Raw genomic sequence first — 15,074 nt, 5'->3', positions numbered from 1 at the left:
AATAAATGAAATTGTTTTGAAATTTTTATTTTTTAACAACCCAAACTACAAATTACTTATGTGTAGCAGCAGCAGCTTTCCGCATTTGTGTAAGGATGTTGGATAATTCTTCGCGCTTCCTCTTAGCCCTGATGTGAGTACCCAAACGACGCTTCAAGAACTTGAGTGCTCTCTTATCCTTGGAAACCTTTAGTAATTCCATCGCACGTTTTTCATATGGTGCATGACCCACAACTTCACGGATCAAATCCCGAACGAACTTTGTGTGTTTCGTTTGGATCCCCTTCAACCTGGCGGGACGCACTTTGTCCGCTTTGGTTTTGCCGGAGGGGATTTTTGTGGTTTTGTGACCCTTCTTGAGACCCACAGCAATTTCATATCGCGGGGCCATACTACAAAATTTTGAAAATTGTTCAAGAACGAAATATAAAATAAATTACAAATATGAAATTAAAAACATTTTGAAAATAAAAAACATACCTAAATTCTCTTGGAAAAATAACAAATCAACCGCGTGCTTAACTTGGGAACGGAAAGAATCTGCCAAATGTCAAACGTCAATTTCTCAGTTTTCTTCTTTTTCTAACTGGTCAACTGATCAATGGTGCTGGCGTAAACGATAAAGGCTTGCTTCAATAATATTAAGTGGGGTTGGGGGGAGGTTAAAAAAAAAAGGTGGACATTTAATTTGGAATGGGACCAAACGGAAATGGTATATTATGCAACAAGTGCGGTAAACGGCATTTGACTCACGAGCTTATTTGACACGAGCGGAGCGAGTGTTTAATAAACGAGTGACTTAAAAAGTTTACTGAATGTGTTGCATACTATACTTTTTTTACGAGCGTTAGTTTTTGGGTACATTTTCGCAAAACAACACGAATACATTCACTGACATGACTGTCAGAATTGACAAACGTCAAAATTTAAAGTGTGGGAAATATTTCCAAAAACATCCGATTGCTCCTAAACCCGTGCGGTAAAATCTCGAAGTGACTCCGATTTGTGGGAAACGAAACTGACGTGGTAAAGTGACACTTGCCGCACGCTAGATCGGTGTGTAATTAGGTATTTTACAGACGGGAGTAGAAAAAAAATAAACCAGCTCAGTTGTAGTGGTAAATTGGTTGGTGTCAGTACCACCTTAAAAAGAAGAAAAAGAAAACGAAAAAAAAAACTAACCAAAACTAGTTTGAGGTTATTGAGGCCATTTTTATTTATTATTGAAATAAACAAAGTGGAGTGATGTCGACGGCGGTTTGAAACTGCCAACTCATTTTATAATGCCACCGAAAAAATCGGGAGCAAAACCGTCTAAATCAAGCAAAGGGGAAGACTCCGGAGATAAAGGTAGTGGAAACCAAATCGCTCGGTTACTCAATACTGTTTTTGAATGCGAGAGGGCAATAAAATCTGATTTTCAAATTAAACAGCATAAAGGTTATATAATTTGCATCAAAACTATAGTCATTGGAGTCAAGAGAAATTATAAAGGGCAGCGTTTTCTAGCTTTTCACTAACTTTCTGCTATTTCAATCCCATGTTCAACCACTTAGTCTATTTTTTGACAATCCAATTCGTTCTTGAAAGAGCGTCTCTACATCATTCATTTGAAAAGTGCTGTTATGCCTTGCTACAAACCCTTTTCCTTGCATCTACTCCTACCAGCGAAGTACCATTATATTTTGTTTTAAAGTGTTTGGTCGACAACAAATTTTATATAAAGCACATCACCATATCTTTGTGAAATTGCTTGTTTAAAGTAAGATATCAATTATGTCATTTGTTTCCAAAAGATCAGAAGATAGTTGTTATTCCTGTTTTTCCTTCGAGGCCAATTTTACTAGCAATTTTAAACAATAAGGCCTTCGTACTAACCCTCTCGGGACTCTTGACAATCGTTAGGTACAATACCTCATCTATGAAATATGATTCCTCTGCAATTCAATAATGAATTATAACACTCTCGCATCAAGAAAAAGCGCATAGGCATAGGCGAGAAATAATTTGATCTCATGTCTGTCTATTAGGTTCCAAAGAGAAGAAAGGTGGAACCACTGTCAAAGTTAGACATATTTTATGTGAAAAACAGAGCAAATGTCTAGAAGCCCTTGAAAAGTTAAAAGCGGGTCAGAAGTTTTCTGATGTCGCAGCGGCCTATAGCGAGGACAAGGCGCGATCTGGCGGCGACCTTGGTTGGATGATTAGGGGATCCATGGTGGGACCTTTTCAAGACGCAGCGTTCGATTTGCCTATATCGACCGTCAACAGTCCTATTTATACAGATCCACCTGTGAAAACTAAATTCGGATATCATATAATAATGGTGGAGGGGAAGAAATGACTTGGCGTAAAATAAAATTTAACTGTAACAAAGAAATCTTTAATAAGTAATAAACGCGGCGAAATGACATTATACAACAAAAGGAAAATCGTGGCCCTGGTTCAGTTATCACTCGTACTTCTACTTTCTTCTCTTCGTCTTCTTCGCGCTGCCAACCTTGGACTTCTTCGAACCGCCCGACGTTTGAGTAGTTTTTTATTTTCGGCCTGGTCATCGTCTGATGAGTTTGGTCTGAAGTATTCCCATTTGCCAACTATGCCATCCCACTTTAAACATTACATTATCATTCGACCCAGTATGGACTTCTCCAAAATAATAGTATAGTCGGATGCACTCTTACCATGCAGGTCGTAGAATAAATCATGAAGGAATCAAATTTTTCCATTAGGCGTAAATAAAATGAAATAAACATTAACAAATGTATGAGAAGTAAAAAGTCATTAAACTCAAAAACCAGAGTCTAGTGAGAGCGATATTACTGTATTGGTATTGGTATGAAAGAGGGGCGTCCAAGCACTTAGGCTACCAGATGGGCCCATTGTGCCCCGCAATATTACTGTAGTGTGCTCTTGAAGACTGTTGTCTCTCCATTGCACATCATCATAAATCTCAATCATAAATGCCAATTCCCTAATTAAGGGAGGTCAATTTCAGAATACACTCGACACAACTCTTAACACTTTCGCTCCCGGCTATTTAAACACAATGCTAGGTATCGGCGACAACAAGAAAAAGCAAAATCATAAAAACGTATCAACTGGGTGATTTGAGTCAAGTAAACTGCGGATGTTTTAAAACTCGCTAAACAACGCTGTTGTTCGCACCTAATCGGACCAACTCAACTTCTGTAATGTTTCACACATCATCATCAGTTGGTGTTAATTTGAATGAGTGTCCATGAGTTAATCGGTGATTTAATAAATATATTTATATATATTGGTTTAGATATAATTGGTAAGTATTTGACTATTTATTATATTTATTTTAATTTTAGAAGCATTTAACTTTCCAGAAAATACATATCGCTAATGTTTTATATACATTTAAATAATTTTTTTTTTTTTTAGTATACCTTTACTCTCATTGAATTCGTTATAATACGTATTTTATCATTAGTTTTTACTTGAACTTTTTTTTAAACTCATAGTAAAATGAGTGGTCCAGGCAAGAAAAAAATTCGTCCGAGGAATATTTAAAATATAGGAGAATTTGGAAAAAGATGACAAAGATGTAAAAGCTATGCTACTCAGTAACAATACTGTTAGCAGAAGGATAGACGAAATGAGCGAAGATATTGAAAGACAACTTGTTGAAAAACTGAAAACAAGAAACTTCTCAGTGCAAATGGATGAATAAACTTTGAGAAACATTGAGGCAGTATTGATAATTTATGTTGATGAAGGACATTTTGCTGACGAAATGATACTAATGAAAAATATAACATCTTGTACTGTAGATGGCGCCCCTAATATGATGGGCAGGAAAAATGGCTGCTTAAAATTGATGAAACATGCGAATCCAGAAATGATTCTTGTGCAATGTGTTATTCATAGGAAAACCTTGGTAGCCAAAAATATCTCGCCTGTTATAAGTGAAGTACTACATGCAGTAATAAAGTGTGCTAATGTTATTAATTCTAATGCCAAATCCGAGCATCTTTTCAAGTTATTTTGTGAAGAGCAAGAGCAAGCATACCATGTGAGACTTTTATTTCATATTGAAGTTAGATGACGATCTATAGGAAACTGCTTGAAAGGATTTATATTGGATACTCTTAGTGATTTTTTAAACCTGAAATGAAGTATCTCTTAACAATCAATGGTAGAGCATTTATAAGTTAATTAGCCGATATCTTTGAAAAACTAAATACATTTAATAATCAACTTCAAGCAACAAACGAAACACTTGTTGACTCAAAAGCAAAGATACTTGGTTTCATTATCAATATAGAGTTATGTGAAGTAACTGATACTCCAATTTAAAAGAAAGATTTTCTGATTTAAAACAAATTGAAATGCCAACATACTACCGTTTCCATCTTCATATCTAGCTGAGTGTGGATTAAAATTATTTTGAATTTGAATTTCACTTTATTATTACATGTTTTAAAATATTATTTATTGTTTTTTGATAGCAATTTCATAGTGACATCTTCTTGAAACCTATCATTTATGTTTCTCAAGTGAACAAATCAATTTGTTAATGTTAAAAATTATGTATGGAGGATATAAAATTTTTAGGAATGTTACAGTGGGGCATGGCATAAAAAAGGTTGGTAAACACTCATCTAGAGTCACGAAAAACAGAGATAGGTCTAGAAATTTATTTAGAAAAAAGTTCTAAGGAACTCGGCAACGTTAAACCAATATCGTTTTTGTCCATTATAGTTTTTGGAAAAATTTGTAAAAGTGAAAACTAAATTCTTTATTGCCTGCCAGTCAGAATGGCTCTAACGAGAGTACATTGAACTTGAATAATAAGGGTGCATCTGACCATAACTTAGTTATCGGGTTACTCACGGAAGAACTTAATATCTCGTTTCTGGTGGGATGCCAGGAAACGTCTCGGACACATGCCATGTGATTTTTTTTGTGCTTGATTATTTTTCCGGTCAGGGCATCATATACTACAAAAAGTTATAGAAAAGTGAAAAACCACTAAACACAAAATAAAAAATTGTTTATTTTCGACTTACTGACGATCCTGCCGCTGCCGCACCCTGTATAAATGTACCGCTGGCCGGTGGTTTCTTTAGGCGAAAAACGGCATCTGACTAGCGTTTTTACAACTACGTGACCTCGATACGTCATAATAGAAGTATCACCAGAAAGTTTATTATCTGCATATACTGAAACAAGAACATATATCCAATTCCCCGATTCCAAAATTTTTCCCGACCTTTCAAATAAAAACGGACTTCAAAAAGTCGCCAAAAACTTATTTATTATTTTACGTCACAAGACAGTAACCGAATATTTCGTATAAAAAACTCAAGTTGAAAAACTTTCTTTGGTTGATATTTCGTGTATTATCCTATTTCGTTTTTATAATATGCCATGATTGAATTGTAAGGTTTCTTGTCTTTTTGGAAAATAACGAAACAATAATTTTAATATGAAAGTCAAAAAAGAAGGTTAGAACGAGTTTCCCATCTGGGATTGGGTCGTTTGTGAAACTGATAAAACCCGTTCATAGAGCATTCACTCTGTTTCAGATCGCGCTCGGAATTAAAGTAAACAAGAAAGAAAAAATATAAGGAATTCCGGTAGCCTAGCGGTTAAGGCGAGAGTCTTGACGCTAGGCACACTGAGAGGTTGCGGGTTCCAATCCCACCTTAGCCATGGATGTTGGTTTAAAATGAGAATGTGTTTATCCAACATCGAATCGTACTGGCCTTAGTAGCAGCGTCAAGTTTGTGTAAAACAAAAATAAAAACTAAATTTTGCAGACATTTGTTAAAAAACCAAATGTTATGGGAACATATTCGGCAACATAGAAGTAGTTTAAAATACCAAATAGCCAAGATACCAATTTCGGCTTCTTTCAAAAATTGAATCCATTTATCAAAATAAATAAGAACTAAAAGTTCAGATTTTCACGGAATTATATATTTTGACATGACAATTGTTTCAACAACACCGTGTCTTTATCAAACTAAATTATTATTCCACCTCTAGCTGCTTATATTAAAGATTGTTTGGTTTCTGTTTCCTTTTGAGCTAACTTTATATTGAGCGGCGTCATTTTAGAGCGAATTAGTAATGGCGAAACACTCTGTATAAACACTTACATTCTTTGGGCACGCCTTGCCACCTGTAGTCCCACGTCTGACTGTGAGCGGCCTTGAGCGTTTCCTTCGCCGCCTTGTCGTCGGAAAATCGCCTCACGTCCCACAACTTGATACTCTGATCTTTACTGTTGCTTATAAGATGTCTACCGTCGCCCCTCGAATCTATATAAGTAATACCGTCCATATGACCTGCTAGTACGCCGACTGGTTTGACGTTTCTACTTTCGTCCATAGTGCGGCGATCCCAAACTTTTACCAAACCATCGTCTCCGCCACTATAGATAATTTGGGAGGAATTGTCCGCGAAAAGAACTCGATTGACGTCATACTCGTGGGCTGTTATCTACGATAAATAAGTCGTTAAATATTTATTATGGCTTAAGGGTTCAATTATTCATTGTGCAATTTTAACCAGGATTTACGGCCATTTTCCCCTGTTTTTTTTTGATGTTTTGAATAGTACCACAGAATAATTGAGTTATCTTAGAGTATGGACTAGGAAAACCTATTTTTTTATGTTTAAATTCATGAAACTAACAGATGAGCCTATTGCAGTATACAAGAAGCAGTGAGAGGGCGCATTTAGAAATCCGAAACTAACGGTCACGCGAGTCGGCTTGCCATGTCTTCTTCGACACTGACGTTCGCTCAATTCATTATGTGATAGCAACTCCTCAACACACAGCGTATTTTTAAAATTTGTGACTTAATGGCATAATAACAAAACTTGCGGCAATTGGGCCTTTATTATCTTTTTTCTTTCAAAACACTGCAACCAAATTCCCGGCTTTAAGCGGTAGTTTTTGGCACTTTCCCCAGTTATTTTTTTACAATTTTACTACATTTGCAAAAATACTTGTAATTCATTCAAATAGTAACTTATTCATCTCAATAAAAAAAAATAACCTGGAAACTGAGTCTTTGGATTGAAAAACAAAATAAATAGCTAGTCTTTATTGACCTTTAAGATTTCTTATTTGGAAGCAGCCACATACATCCATTTAGAATTGTCTCATATTTTCTGATTTCTCTTATTTTGTTTTGCCGCCATTTTATACCCTGAATAAGTGTTTCTCGTGGACTTTGTAATGTGCGTATTCCGAAGACCCCTTCTGGTACTTTCTTTTAAAATTTTCACGACCATTTTTTTGTTGACTGAAAACCCCCTTTCTGTTAGTATTTCCGCGAGAAACTGATTAAAATAAATAAATTAAACAAATTTTATTCTTATAAATATTTCTGAATTCCCAATCTGCTTTTTCTAATGTAGTAGAATTGTATCTGACTGCATTTAACAGAATATAAAATTTCTTTAGTATTCATTCCACGAATTTCTCTGACTGAATGCCAGTTTTGGTTTAGTTTTAGGAAAGTTGCTGCCTCAGTTAATTTAGCTGATAATAGCAATGTATACGATACGACAATATATGATATATATGATTATGACATGCTACAGTTTGAATTGAATTGTACCTTCTAATTACATACTCCACCTAGCTCTGCGATTAATTTTGGAAAACGACTATTTGGGGGTTCTTTTACAGAGCTAAAAGCAGGGTTATTTTTTAATATACCTAGTAGCTATATACAATAAAAATAGGTTCTCTTTAAAATAATGGTTTACCTTTAACTTTCTTGCATTTCTGACTCTATCATAGACATATAAGCACCCATCGTTGGCACCGCATAGAAGTTCCCGACTGTCGGATGAGAACACAACTGAAAACACGCAAAACCTTCTGCTGGTGTTTGAAAGTTGGACGGGATCTTGATTTTCTGAACTGCCGTAAGTGGGGCAAATGTGAACTGCAAATCAATGGAAAAGTAAAAGTAAGTAAATGTGTGTTAATGAAATGCAATATTGATGCACTACGTACGAGAAGAAGACCAAGTTGAATATACAAAGGATTCACTATCGGGGCTAAAGGCAACGTCGATTATACTCCAACCGACATCTCTAGCCCTTATCCTTTTATACATTTTATAGGAGGTATTTTCAGAGTTGTAAAGTCTTATGTAACGATCTAAAACAATCAACTGGCAAAACGCAAAATCTCAGAGTGCTTACAATACCTTGGGAGGCGGTTAGGAAAGAGTTGCCGTCTTTAGTGAATATCCCACAAAAAACTTTGCCGGTACTGCCCTCCAGCACCCACACCATTTCGTTCGGAAGGTATTGGTTTCTGATATTGCACATGGATCCAGAACTGAACGATCCGTGACTAAACAACCCTGACTGCGAAAATAGCACTAGGACAATAAGTACAGTTGAACGTAAAAAAATATTACTTGTCTTTTTGCGATCATAGCTGCCACGTTGGTACCTGTGGACAAACTGCCTTTCGAATCTACCAATGCGCAGGCCTGTTTCGTCAGCAGCGAAAATTCGCTTTTCTAAAAAGAAACCTTAACTTATTTCTTGTTGTAATTACAATTTATTAGTTTGAAAGGGAGAGTGATAAAACTTTTAAACGCCATTGTAATTATAGATTCATCCGAGAGCGATAGGTATTTTTATATTTTACCCGAATAATAATGTCTTCAAAAGTGTGAAACTCGAAAACAGAATGGAATAACCTCTATTGTAAGCCGCTGAATATATCTGTACCCAAGAAGTCATTTGGCAAAGGCATACACTTGGCTTTTACCAGTGCTCTAATGAATTTTTAAAGTTCTCCCTTAATAAACATAAAAATATGTACGCAAAAAGAAAAGAAAATATATTTCACGGAATTTTAAATAGATCTCATTTTCCAAATTACCAACATTAGAAATTGACACTAGAATTTACAATTGCAGAAGGAAACGAGCGTAATGGAAAGCATTTTCGCAAATACCGCGCAAATTTCAAATCGCTATAGCAAAGCCAGGGATGTAAATCTATAGAAGACCAAACAAAACAACTAACTGCAGTGTGGCACTACATCCGTTGATTTCAACTGTAGTTCAATAGATTTGCGACTGTTAATGGTTCGTTGGTAAAATATGCTAACTTCTGACAGTATTACATCTTAGGTAGGGATTAAAATTTATTAAATTTTATACATACATACTAAAAAAAAACTGGATTTTTTATTTTTCATCAGAGGTTCTAGCAGTTGATACATAATATATTCACCAGGGCCCCCCATTGTTTTATTCCTCTCTCTTGCTAATGAACACACCATAGTCTTTCAATTATTGTGCAAACAACTAATTTTATATTTTCTGGATAAAAAATGCCCATTGCGCATCTGCCGCACGTAAATAATAAATTATTGTGCAACTTACATCTAAAAGAGATGTATCAAGCTGATACTTGATTTTTGGCATGGGTCGGGTAGGTAAATACTCTGCATCACCGCCCTGAAGAAGTAGCTGACCACTAGAACGTCTTAAATTTTAACAATTATTATTAACAAAGTGCTGAATACAATTTTTTATTGCCAACCGTAAGGGGTGTGCATGACATATCTCAAATTTTGATGTAGACAAATAATGGATCAAGTAGAGATTAAACTCGTGATAATAATGAAAGTGAGCTAGCTCTCTTAGTAAACTTGAGGGTGTCAAAGGTAAGTTCTCGAAAATTGTTATTTCTCTATGGCCCAAATTGTTTTCAACACTTAGACATGAAAATTTAGATTGGGGGATTTGAAAATTAATTCAAAGTAGAAGCTATAAGCTTTATTTACAGCTTTACACAAAACTTATGCCAGTTCTTAATTCTTAGTAAATAAGTTTGACTTTAATTGAAATTTTTATTTATTACACTGTAGTAATAATGAAATGAAATTTCTAATAAAATTTGTTAAACAGGCCTTATTCCATAGAGTAGTATAAATTACAAGATACTGTACCTGAAATAAGTTTGGAATTTTGCAATACATGGAATGTCTCATTAAAAATAAGCACCCATTTTCTCTATACCAGCAAGTTCAGCCATTTTAAAAATATTTTAGCCAACCCCTATTGGCTTAAAAAATAATAACAAATTATCATATTTTTAATAATTGTTATAGTTTTTTCATGACAGATCGAGAAAGTACCTGTTTCCAAGCAGGATATATCAACAGTTCAGATGATGCTAACTTAATTCTATTACTTTCTAAATTTGATAAATATGTATATTCATTTTCAGTGTATAAGCTGGAGAATGTCTCCTTAAAGCTGTCCTTAAATTCAATCCAATAAAGGACATGTCATAATTAGACAGTCACAGTAGACACGTAACTGGTCTTTAAATGATTCTTTTTCAAGATAACAGCATGTCGACCTTTTTTTCAAAAGTCGTTATTTCTTAAAAGTGTAATTAATAAAATTAATAAAACAATTAATTTAATAAAAACCTGCACTCCTAGTTCAGTTTGCTAATTTTAATTTTGTTCTTTGAGGAATGCAGTGTAATTTCCATTTTTTGCCCCAAAAACTATTCAAAATAAAAATTTCACATTTTTAGTCTCTTAATATGAAAATCAATTAAGAAAAGAGATATTAAACTAGAATATTGATCCTCAATTAGGTTGAAATTAACCCCTTACTACCATAAGTAACTATGTAAATTTGTAATAAAATTGCCTAAGTCTTATTAAGACACATTAAGACATGGAATGAACCAAACAGGACTCTAATTCTTCAATGTAGAAAACGTTTTTCTCACAAAAAGTGTGAATGTGTGCTAGTTTAATAAATAAAAAAAGTCACGATGTTCTGAAATTATTTATCAAATATGAACTCAAAAAGCACTTGAATGTATATATATCTTCAACGATTCAACGAAATCTAGATGCTGTGTTATTACTATCAAAATGGTTACCTGCTTATAAGGTTATGGAGCATTTCAACAAAATTGTTAGTGTTCGATTCAGAATCGGAATCGGTGCCTAACTCATCTGAGGTATCTTCAATTCTTGAGCTGGAATCTTCGTCATCATCTATCATCATAATCATTCTGCGTGAATTAAGCGCACCCATAAAACATAGAAAAATACCCAAAAAAAAAACTAAATAATTTAACTAGTTTAAACCTGAGAAGTATATGAGAAATAATTATCTAGCAAATAAAACTTTACTTAGTTATACGTATATACATTTCAAAAATTAAGATTAAAAATATTTCCACTTCAAACAAAAAAACAGCTGTTTTATAATATTTTGGTGCAGGGATTCGAAAAAGGTAGGATCATAGAAAAGCGAATAATATGGTATTGTAGAGAATTGCATATGACTGGTTACATACCCTTGCTTTTTGCTGCAATCAGTTCAAAAATGATATGAATTAAAAATGGCATGTGCGCGAGTGTGTTTATGCTTTATGTGCAAAGATTCTTGCGATTCTATCGCGTTTACTATATCTTTGTCGGTTAACAAAACTGAATAGTCAAACTTATGCTTTTTGCCGCGGTTCTTGTTTATTCCATTTTTCTTTTAATTATAAAGCTCGATAGACACGAAGCAATATTTATGTAAAAAATGCATGCAGAAACACATGTAGAAACTGCATTGTGTCTACTGGCTTTAATACTAATTTATTAAATATATCGGTGTTCTGTGTTTCAGAGCTCTGAATATGGCACTACAACTAACGAATTTTCCTCAAGTTAAAATATGTTAAAATATATTACATTGCAAGTATAAGACTATTTTTATTGAATGTAATCAAAAGTTCAAAAATCAAATGCCAATCTGGAAGCATCAATTACAGTTTTTCTCCTATGACCTCCATTTCCCAAAGTGGTTTTAACTTTGGTAGCACTTTGAAGCTTGTCTGTGGTTTCTGTCACAAATATTTTCTGATTTTTTATTTTTGAAACTCTTATAAAACAGTGTCAATTTTTTATTTAAACGTGTTTCCTCGTTTTTATTTATTTGACTTGTGGGAATTTGAATTTTGAAATCCGCATTTTCCAAATTTGTAGGATGTAGTTTTGATTTGAAATAGAATTTTTCAGAATGAACACGTTTGCCTTCTCCTTTTTGCTGTAGTTTATAAGAACGTGTTAAAGGTTAAAATGGATAACTATATTCAAATTAAAGATATGCGACCTGGTTTAAAAAATATCAATGTTGTGTTTATTATTCTTGAGGTTGGACCTCCTACAGTGACAAAAGAGAACAGGGAAGTTAGAACTTTTAAAGTTGCTGACCAAACAGCTTGTATTAACGCAAGTATTTGGGATGAAGCGGGGCAGTTGTTAATTCCTGGTGATATAGTTCGCTTAACTAAGGGTTATTTATCAATTTGGAGGAACTGTTTGACTCTGTATACAGCTAAAGGAGGTGACATGCAAAAAATTGGGGAGTTTTGTATGGTTTTTAATGAACAACATAATGTTAGTGAACCAAATCTTTTTTCTCCAATTGCTGCTGGTATACCTACTACCAATAATTTGACTTTAAATAATGGAACAAATAATGGTGCGGGAAGAGTAGGACCCTCAACTCCGGGAGTTCCTGTAACAACTTCAGCATCCATCCAGCACAACAACATTGTGGGACCACTAGCTAAAGCCTCGGCCAACAGTAATAATGTGAGTAGACCTCCTAGTGGCACTGGTGGACCACCATCTAGTAATAGTGATAGTCAAAAAAGGCAGAGAGGTTCAAGAGGGGGCCAACATAGAAATAGGCACAATAGGACGTAATATTATTTTATAACAAATTTTTTCTTCAATTATGGTCATAGTATTGTATTTTCTTAAACTTTAATGTTATGTTCAACCAAGTTTTCTGGCACTGATTATTACTTAGCATATTATAATATATACCATGTTATTGTCATCATGTGAATGTATTCAAAACAATTTATATGTTTAGGCTGTGTCAAACACTAATAATTTAATCAAATTAAGTTTGTGACACTTATGTAACTTTAGTTCAAAAATAATATTGTTAACAAATTATATAATTGCTAATTACTTAAATTTTTGATTAACTATGGCAACTTTTATTTCAGAGACATCTCCTAATTATTTTTGTCATTTATTTTCAGTTTCCTAGAGGTCAATGAATAAAAAATTTAGATGTAATAGAAATAAAAATTAAAGAATAATGAATAAATGAATAAAAAGTTGTCAAGGTAGGATATACAACCTTTGAAGATAGGTATAGCGTGTTTATGTAAACCATGTGGTGGTATTTTGAGAGCTGTATGTAGATTTTTATTTTTTAGAAATGTGATGATCATTGTTGGATATTTAATATAACACAAAAACCAGCATTGTTTTTTAAGAATGGATTTGTTCTAAATACTTAGAGAATATGGAAATTTTCTAAATGAATTTATACCTGGTTTTTGTTGTCTCCTGGTACTTTAAGTATACTAGAATAATTATTAATTTTGATTTATTTTTTTTCTTCATACTAGAAGTGTTGTGTGAAGTTTCACATTTATTTTATTAACAAAGGTATCATGCTTTACCACACTTTCTCAACAAAATAAGTGCTTATTTGAAATTTGTGTACCATGTGGTTCGAGATGCCGAGCATATAGAATGAAGCTAAGCCGAGTCGTCAAATAATAGAAATGCGTTATTTTTTAGAATTTGCAATCAAGTGGAAATTTGAATTTCCTATGATTTTTTATTAACACTCACTATTTGTTTTGAATAACGCAAATTAAAGAATCGGGTATCAAGGATTACAACCGACCTATCCTCTGCGGAAATAGTACAATTGCTTGTTTTCTATGGTAAGTATTTTCTGTAATTTTATCTGTTCCCTGATATAGGGTTTCTGGTGAACTTGCCTCAACAATACTTTTATGCGTATTTTTGAAATCTGATTGTTTTGCCGTTCAATAAAACATTCGTTCACTATACACGTAAACAACTCGTTTTTAAATATTTACCACCAAGATCCACTAAATATATTCGTTAAGTGAAATTTTTCTTGTTTGTGTATAATTTATCGAACTTAGTGAGCCCACAACCGCTATCTAGATAGGGAATTTAAACTCGTGTAAGTGGGGACAGAAATTTTGTATCGCTATATCTGTATCTCTTTCAGCCTTCCTTAGTTACCAATCTATTTGCTTGTGCCCTTTTTTAAATGGTCGTTTTTTTCTGATGGAAGATTTAGGTAGGATTTTTTTTAACTACAATGCATTGGTTCCTGTTTTACCAAGTTTATCGGAAACGAAATAAATACCAAGTCTCACAAATGGTACCTACCTATTATTTATTTTATCAAAATGCGCATGCGCGTTGTTGGATATACAACGTCTACGTCATGATTTGCAACATGAGTTACAGAATGTCATTGAATAAGTGTGCAATTTTTGATGTAAGAGAATTTTTTACAGTGTGTCCCAAATTTGAGCTATCGACTATTTATTTGAAGGTTAAATGAAGTTACACAGGCGTGCCAAATTTATAGTAATAATAATAATATTATACAAGTTTAATAAACGGCATGTCATAGTTACATGTTTGTTCTGGCACGAATGTAGCGAGTATTTAACATCCGAGTGACTGAAGGAAGTTTATCAACATGATGCATCTGCACTTTCGGGTTTTTGAGTACATTTTTGCCAAAACAGCATGAAGATATTCACTGAGTAACTTGTGACGTGAAAACATTCGATTACTCCCAATAAGGAAAAAGATAGATTGATTATTCCTTTATGATGGGCTAAAGAAAATGAGTGACACTTTAATGACACATGTTTTTGAAAAATATCTTGCTGAAATAATAAAATAGCTTGGGACTAATTTTTAAAAACCATCGTTCACGAGAAGACTTCATCTTGGAGAAAACAAGAAATTGTGAAATGGTTAGCACAAAAAATTTTGAATTTGAATATAATTTGATAAAGAAGGAACTATTACATTTGCTCCTATAGACCTTATATGACTTCAGAGAACTGGCAATCTAGCAAGTGATCAAAAGAGAGGAGGAAATATAGGATCTTGACTATTTGATTGATTGATTGATATTATGTTTTTTATACTATTAATATAC

At 33.7% G+C, this 15,074-nt stretch overlaps 4 protein-coding genes across 6 annotated transcripts; 2 read left to right on the top strand and 2 right to left on the bottom strand.

Annotated features, from left to right (window-relative positions):
• Positions 1-11: 11 nt before the first annotated feature.
• LOC132707051 (large ribosomal subunit protein eL36) lies at positions 12-631 on the bottom strand. The gene is made up of 2 exons (XM_060678691.1): positions 481-631; positions 12-392 (listed from the first exon to the last, which is right to left on the bottom strand). The coding sequence occupies exon 2, from the start codon at positions 389-391 to the stop codon at positions 53-55; it is 339 nt and encodes a 112-aa protein (XP_060534674.1). The 5' UTR covers position 392; positions 481-631; the 3' UTR covers positions 12-52.
• Positions 632-761: 130 nt separating this feature from the next.
• On the top strand, positions 762-2,344 carry LOC132707050 (peptidyl-prolyl cis-trans isomerase NIMA-interacting 4). Its single transcript, XM_060678690.1, has 3 exons — positions 762-1,026; positions 1,080-1,350; positions 2,031-2,344. Exons 2-3 carry the CDS (start codon positions 1,284-1,286, stop codon positions 2,342-2,344), a joined length of 381 nt encoding a protein of 126 aa, XP_060534673.1. The 5' UTR covers positions 762-1,026; positions 1,080-1,283.
• An 87-nt stretch (positions 2,345-2,431) lies between these two features.
• On the bottom strand, positions 2,432-11,270 carry LOC132707047 (DDB1- and CUL4-associated factor 11). 3 transcript variants are annotated; one of them, XM_060678686.1, is made up of 11 exons: positions 11,141-11,231; positions 10,930-11,064; positions 9,405-9,507; positions 8,424-8,528; positions 8,208-8,370; positions 8,012-8,158; positions 7,759-7,940; positions 6,135-6,477; positions 5,040-5,192; positions 4,864-4,970; positions 2,432-2,610 (listed from the first exon to the last, which is right to left on the bottom strand). In XM_060678686.1, the coding sequence occupies exons 2-11, from the start codon at positions 11,061-11,063 to the stop codon at positions 2,446-2,448; spliced, it is 1,602 nt and encodes a 533-aa protein (XP_060534669.1). In that variant the 5' UTR covers position 11,064; positions 11,141-11,231; the 3' UTR covers positions 2,432-2,445. The 3 variants fall into 3 exon arrangements, with proteins under 3 accessions (XP_060534669.1, XP_060534667.1, XP_060534668.1); XM_060678684.1 differs by having other exon boundaries at positions 10,930-11,270; XM_060678685.1 differs by having other exon boundaries at positions 9,405-9,498; positions 10,930-11,270.
• Positions 11,271-11,881: 611 nt separating this feature from the next.
• LOC132707575 (SOSS complex subunit B homolog) lies at positions 11,882-14,585 on the top strand. The gene has a single exon (XM_060679480.1). The coding sequence runs from the start codon at positions 12,125-12,127 to the stop codon at positions 12,755-12,757; it is 633 nt and encodes a 210-aa protein (XP_060535463.1). The 5' UTR covers positions 11,882-12,124; the 3' UTR covers positions 12,758-14,585.
• The last annotated feature ends 489 nt before the right edge of the window (positions 14,586-15,074 follow it).

The sequence above is a fragment of the Cylas formicarius genome, unplaced genomic scaffold (genome assembly GCF_029955315.1).
Source record: "Cylas formicarius isolate icCylForm1 unplaced genomic scaffold, icCylForm1.1 PGA_scaffold_9__14_contigs__length_23061073, whole genome shotgun sequence".
Taxonomy (NCBI): Eukaryota; Metazoa; Arthropoda; class Insecta; order Coleoptera; family Brentidae; genus Cylas; species Cylas formicarius.
This window is presented reverse-complemented; position numbering and strand designations above follow the sequence as displayed.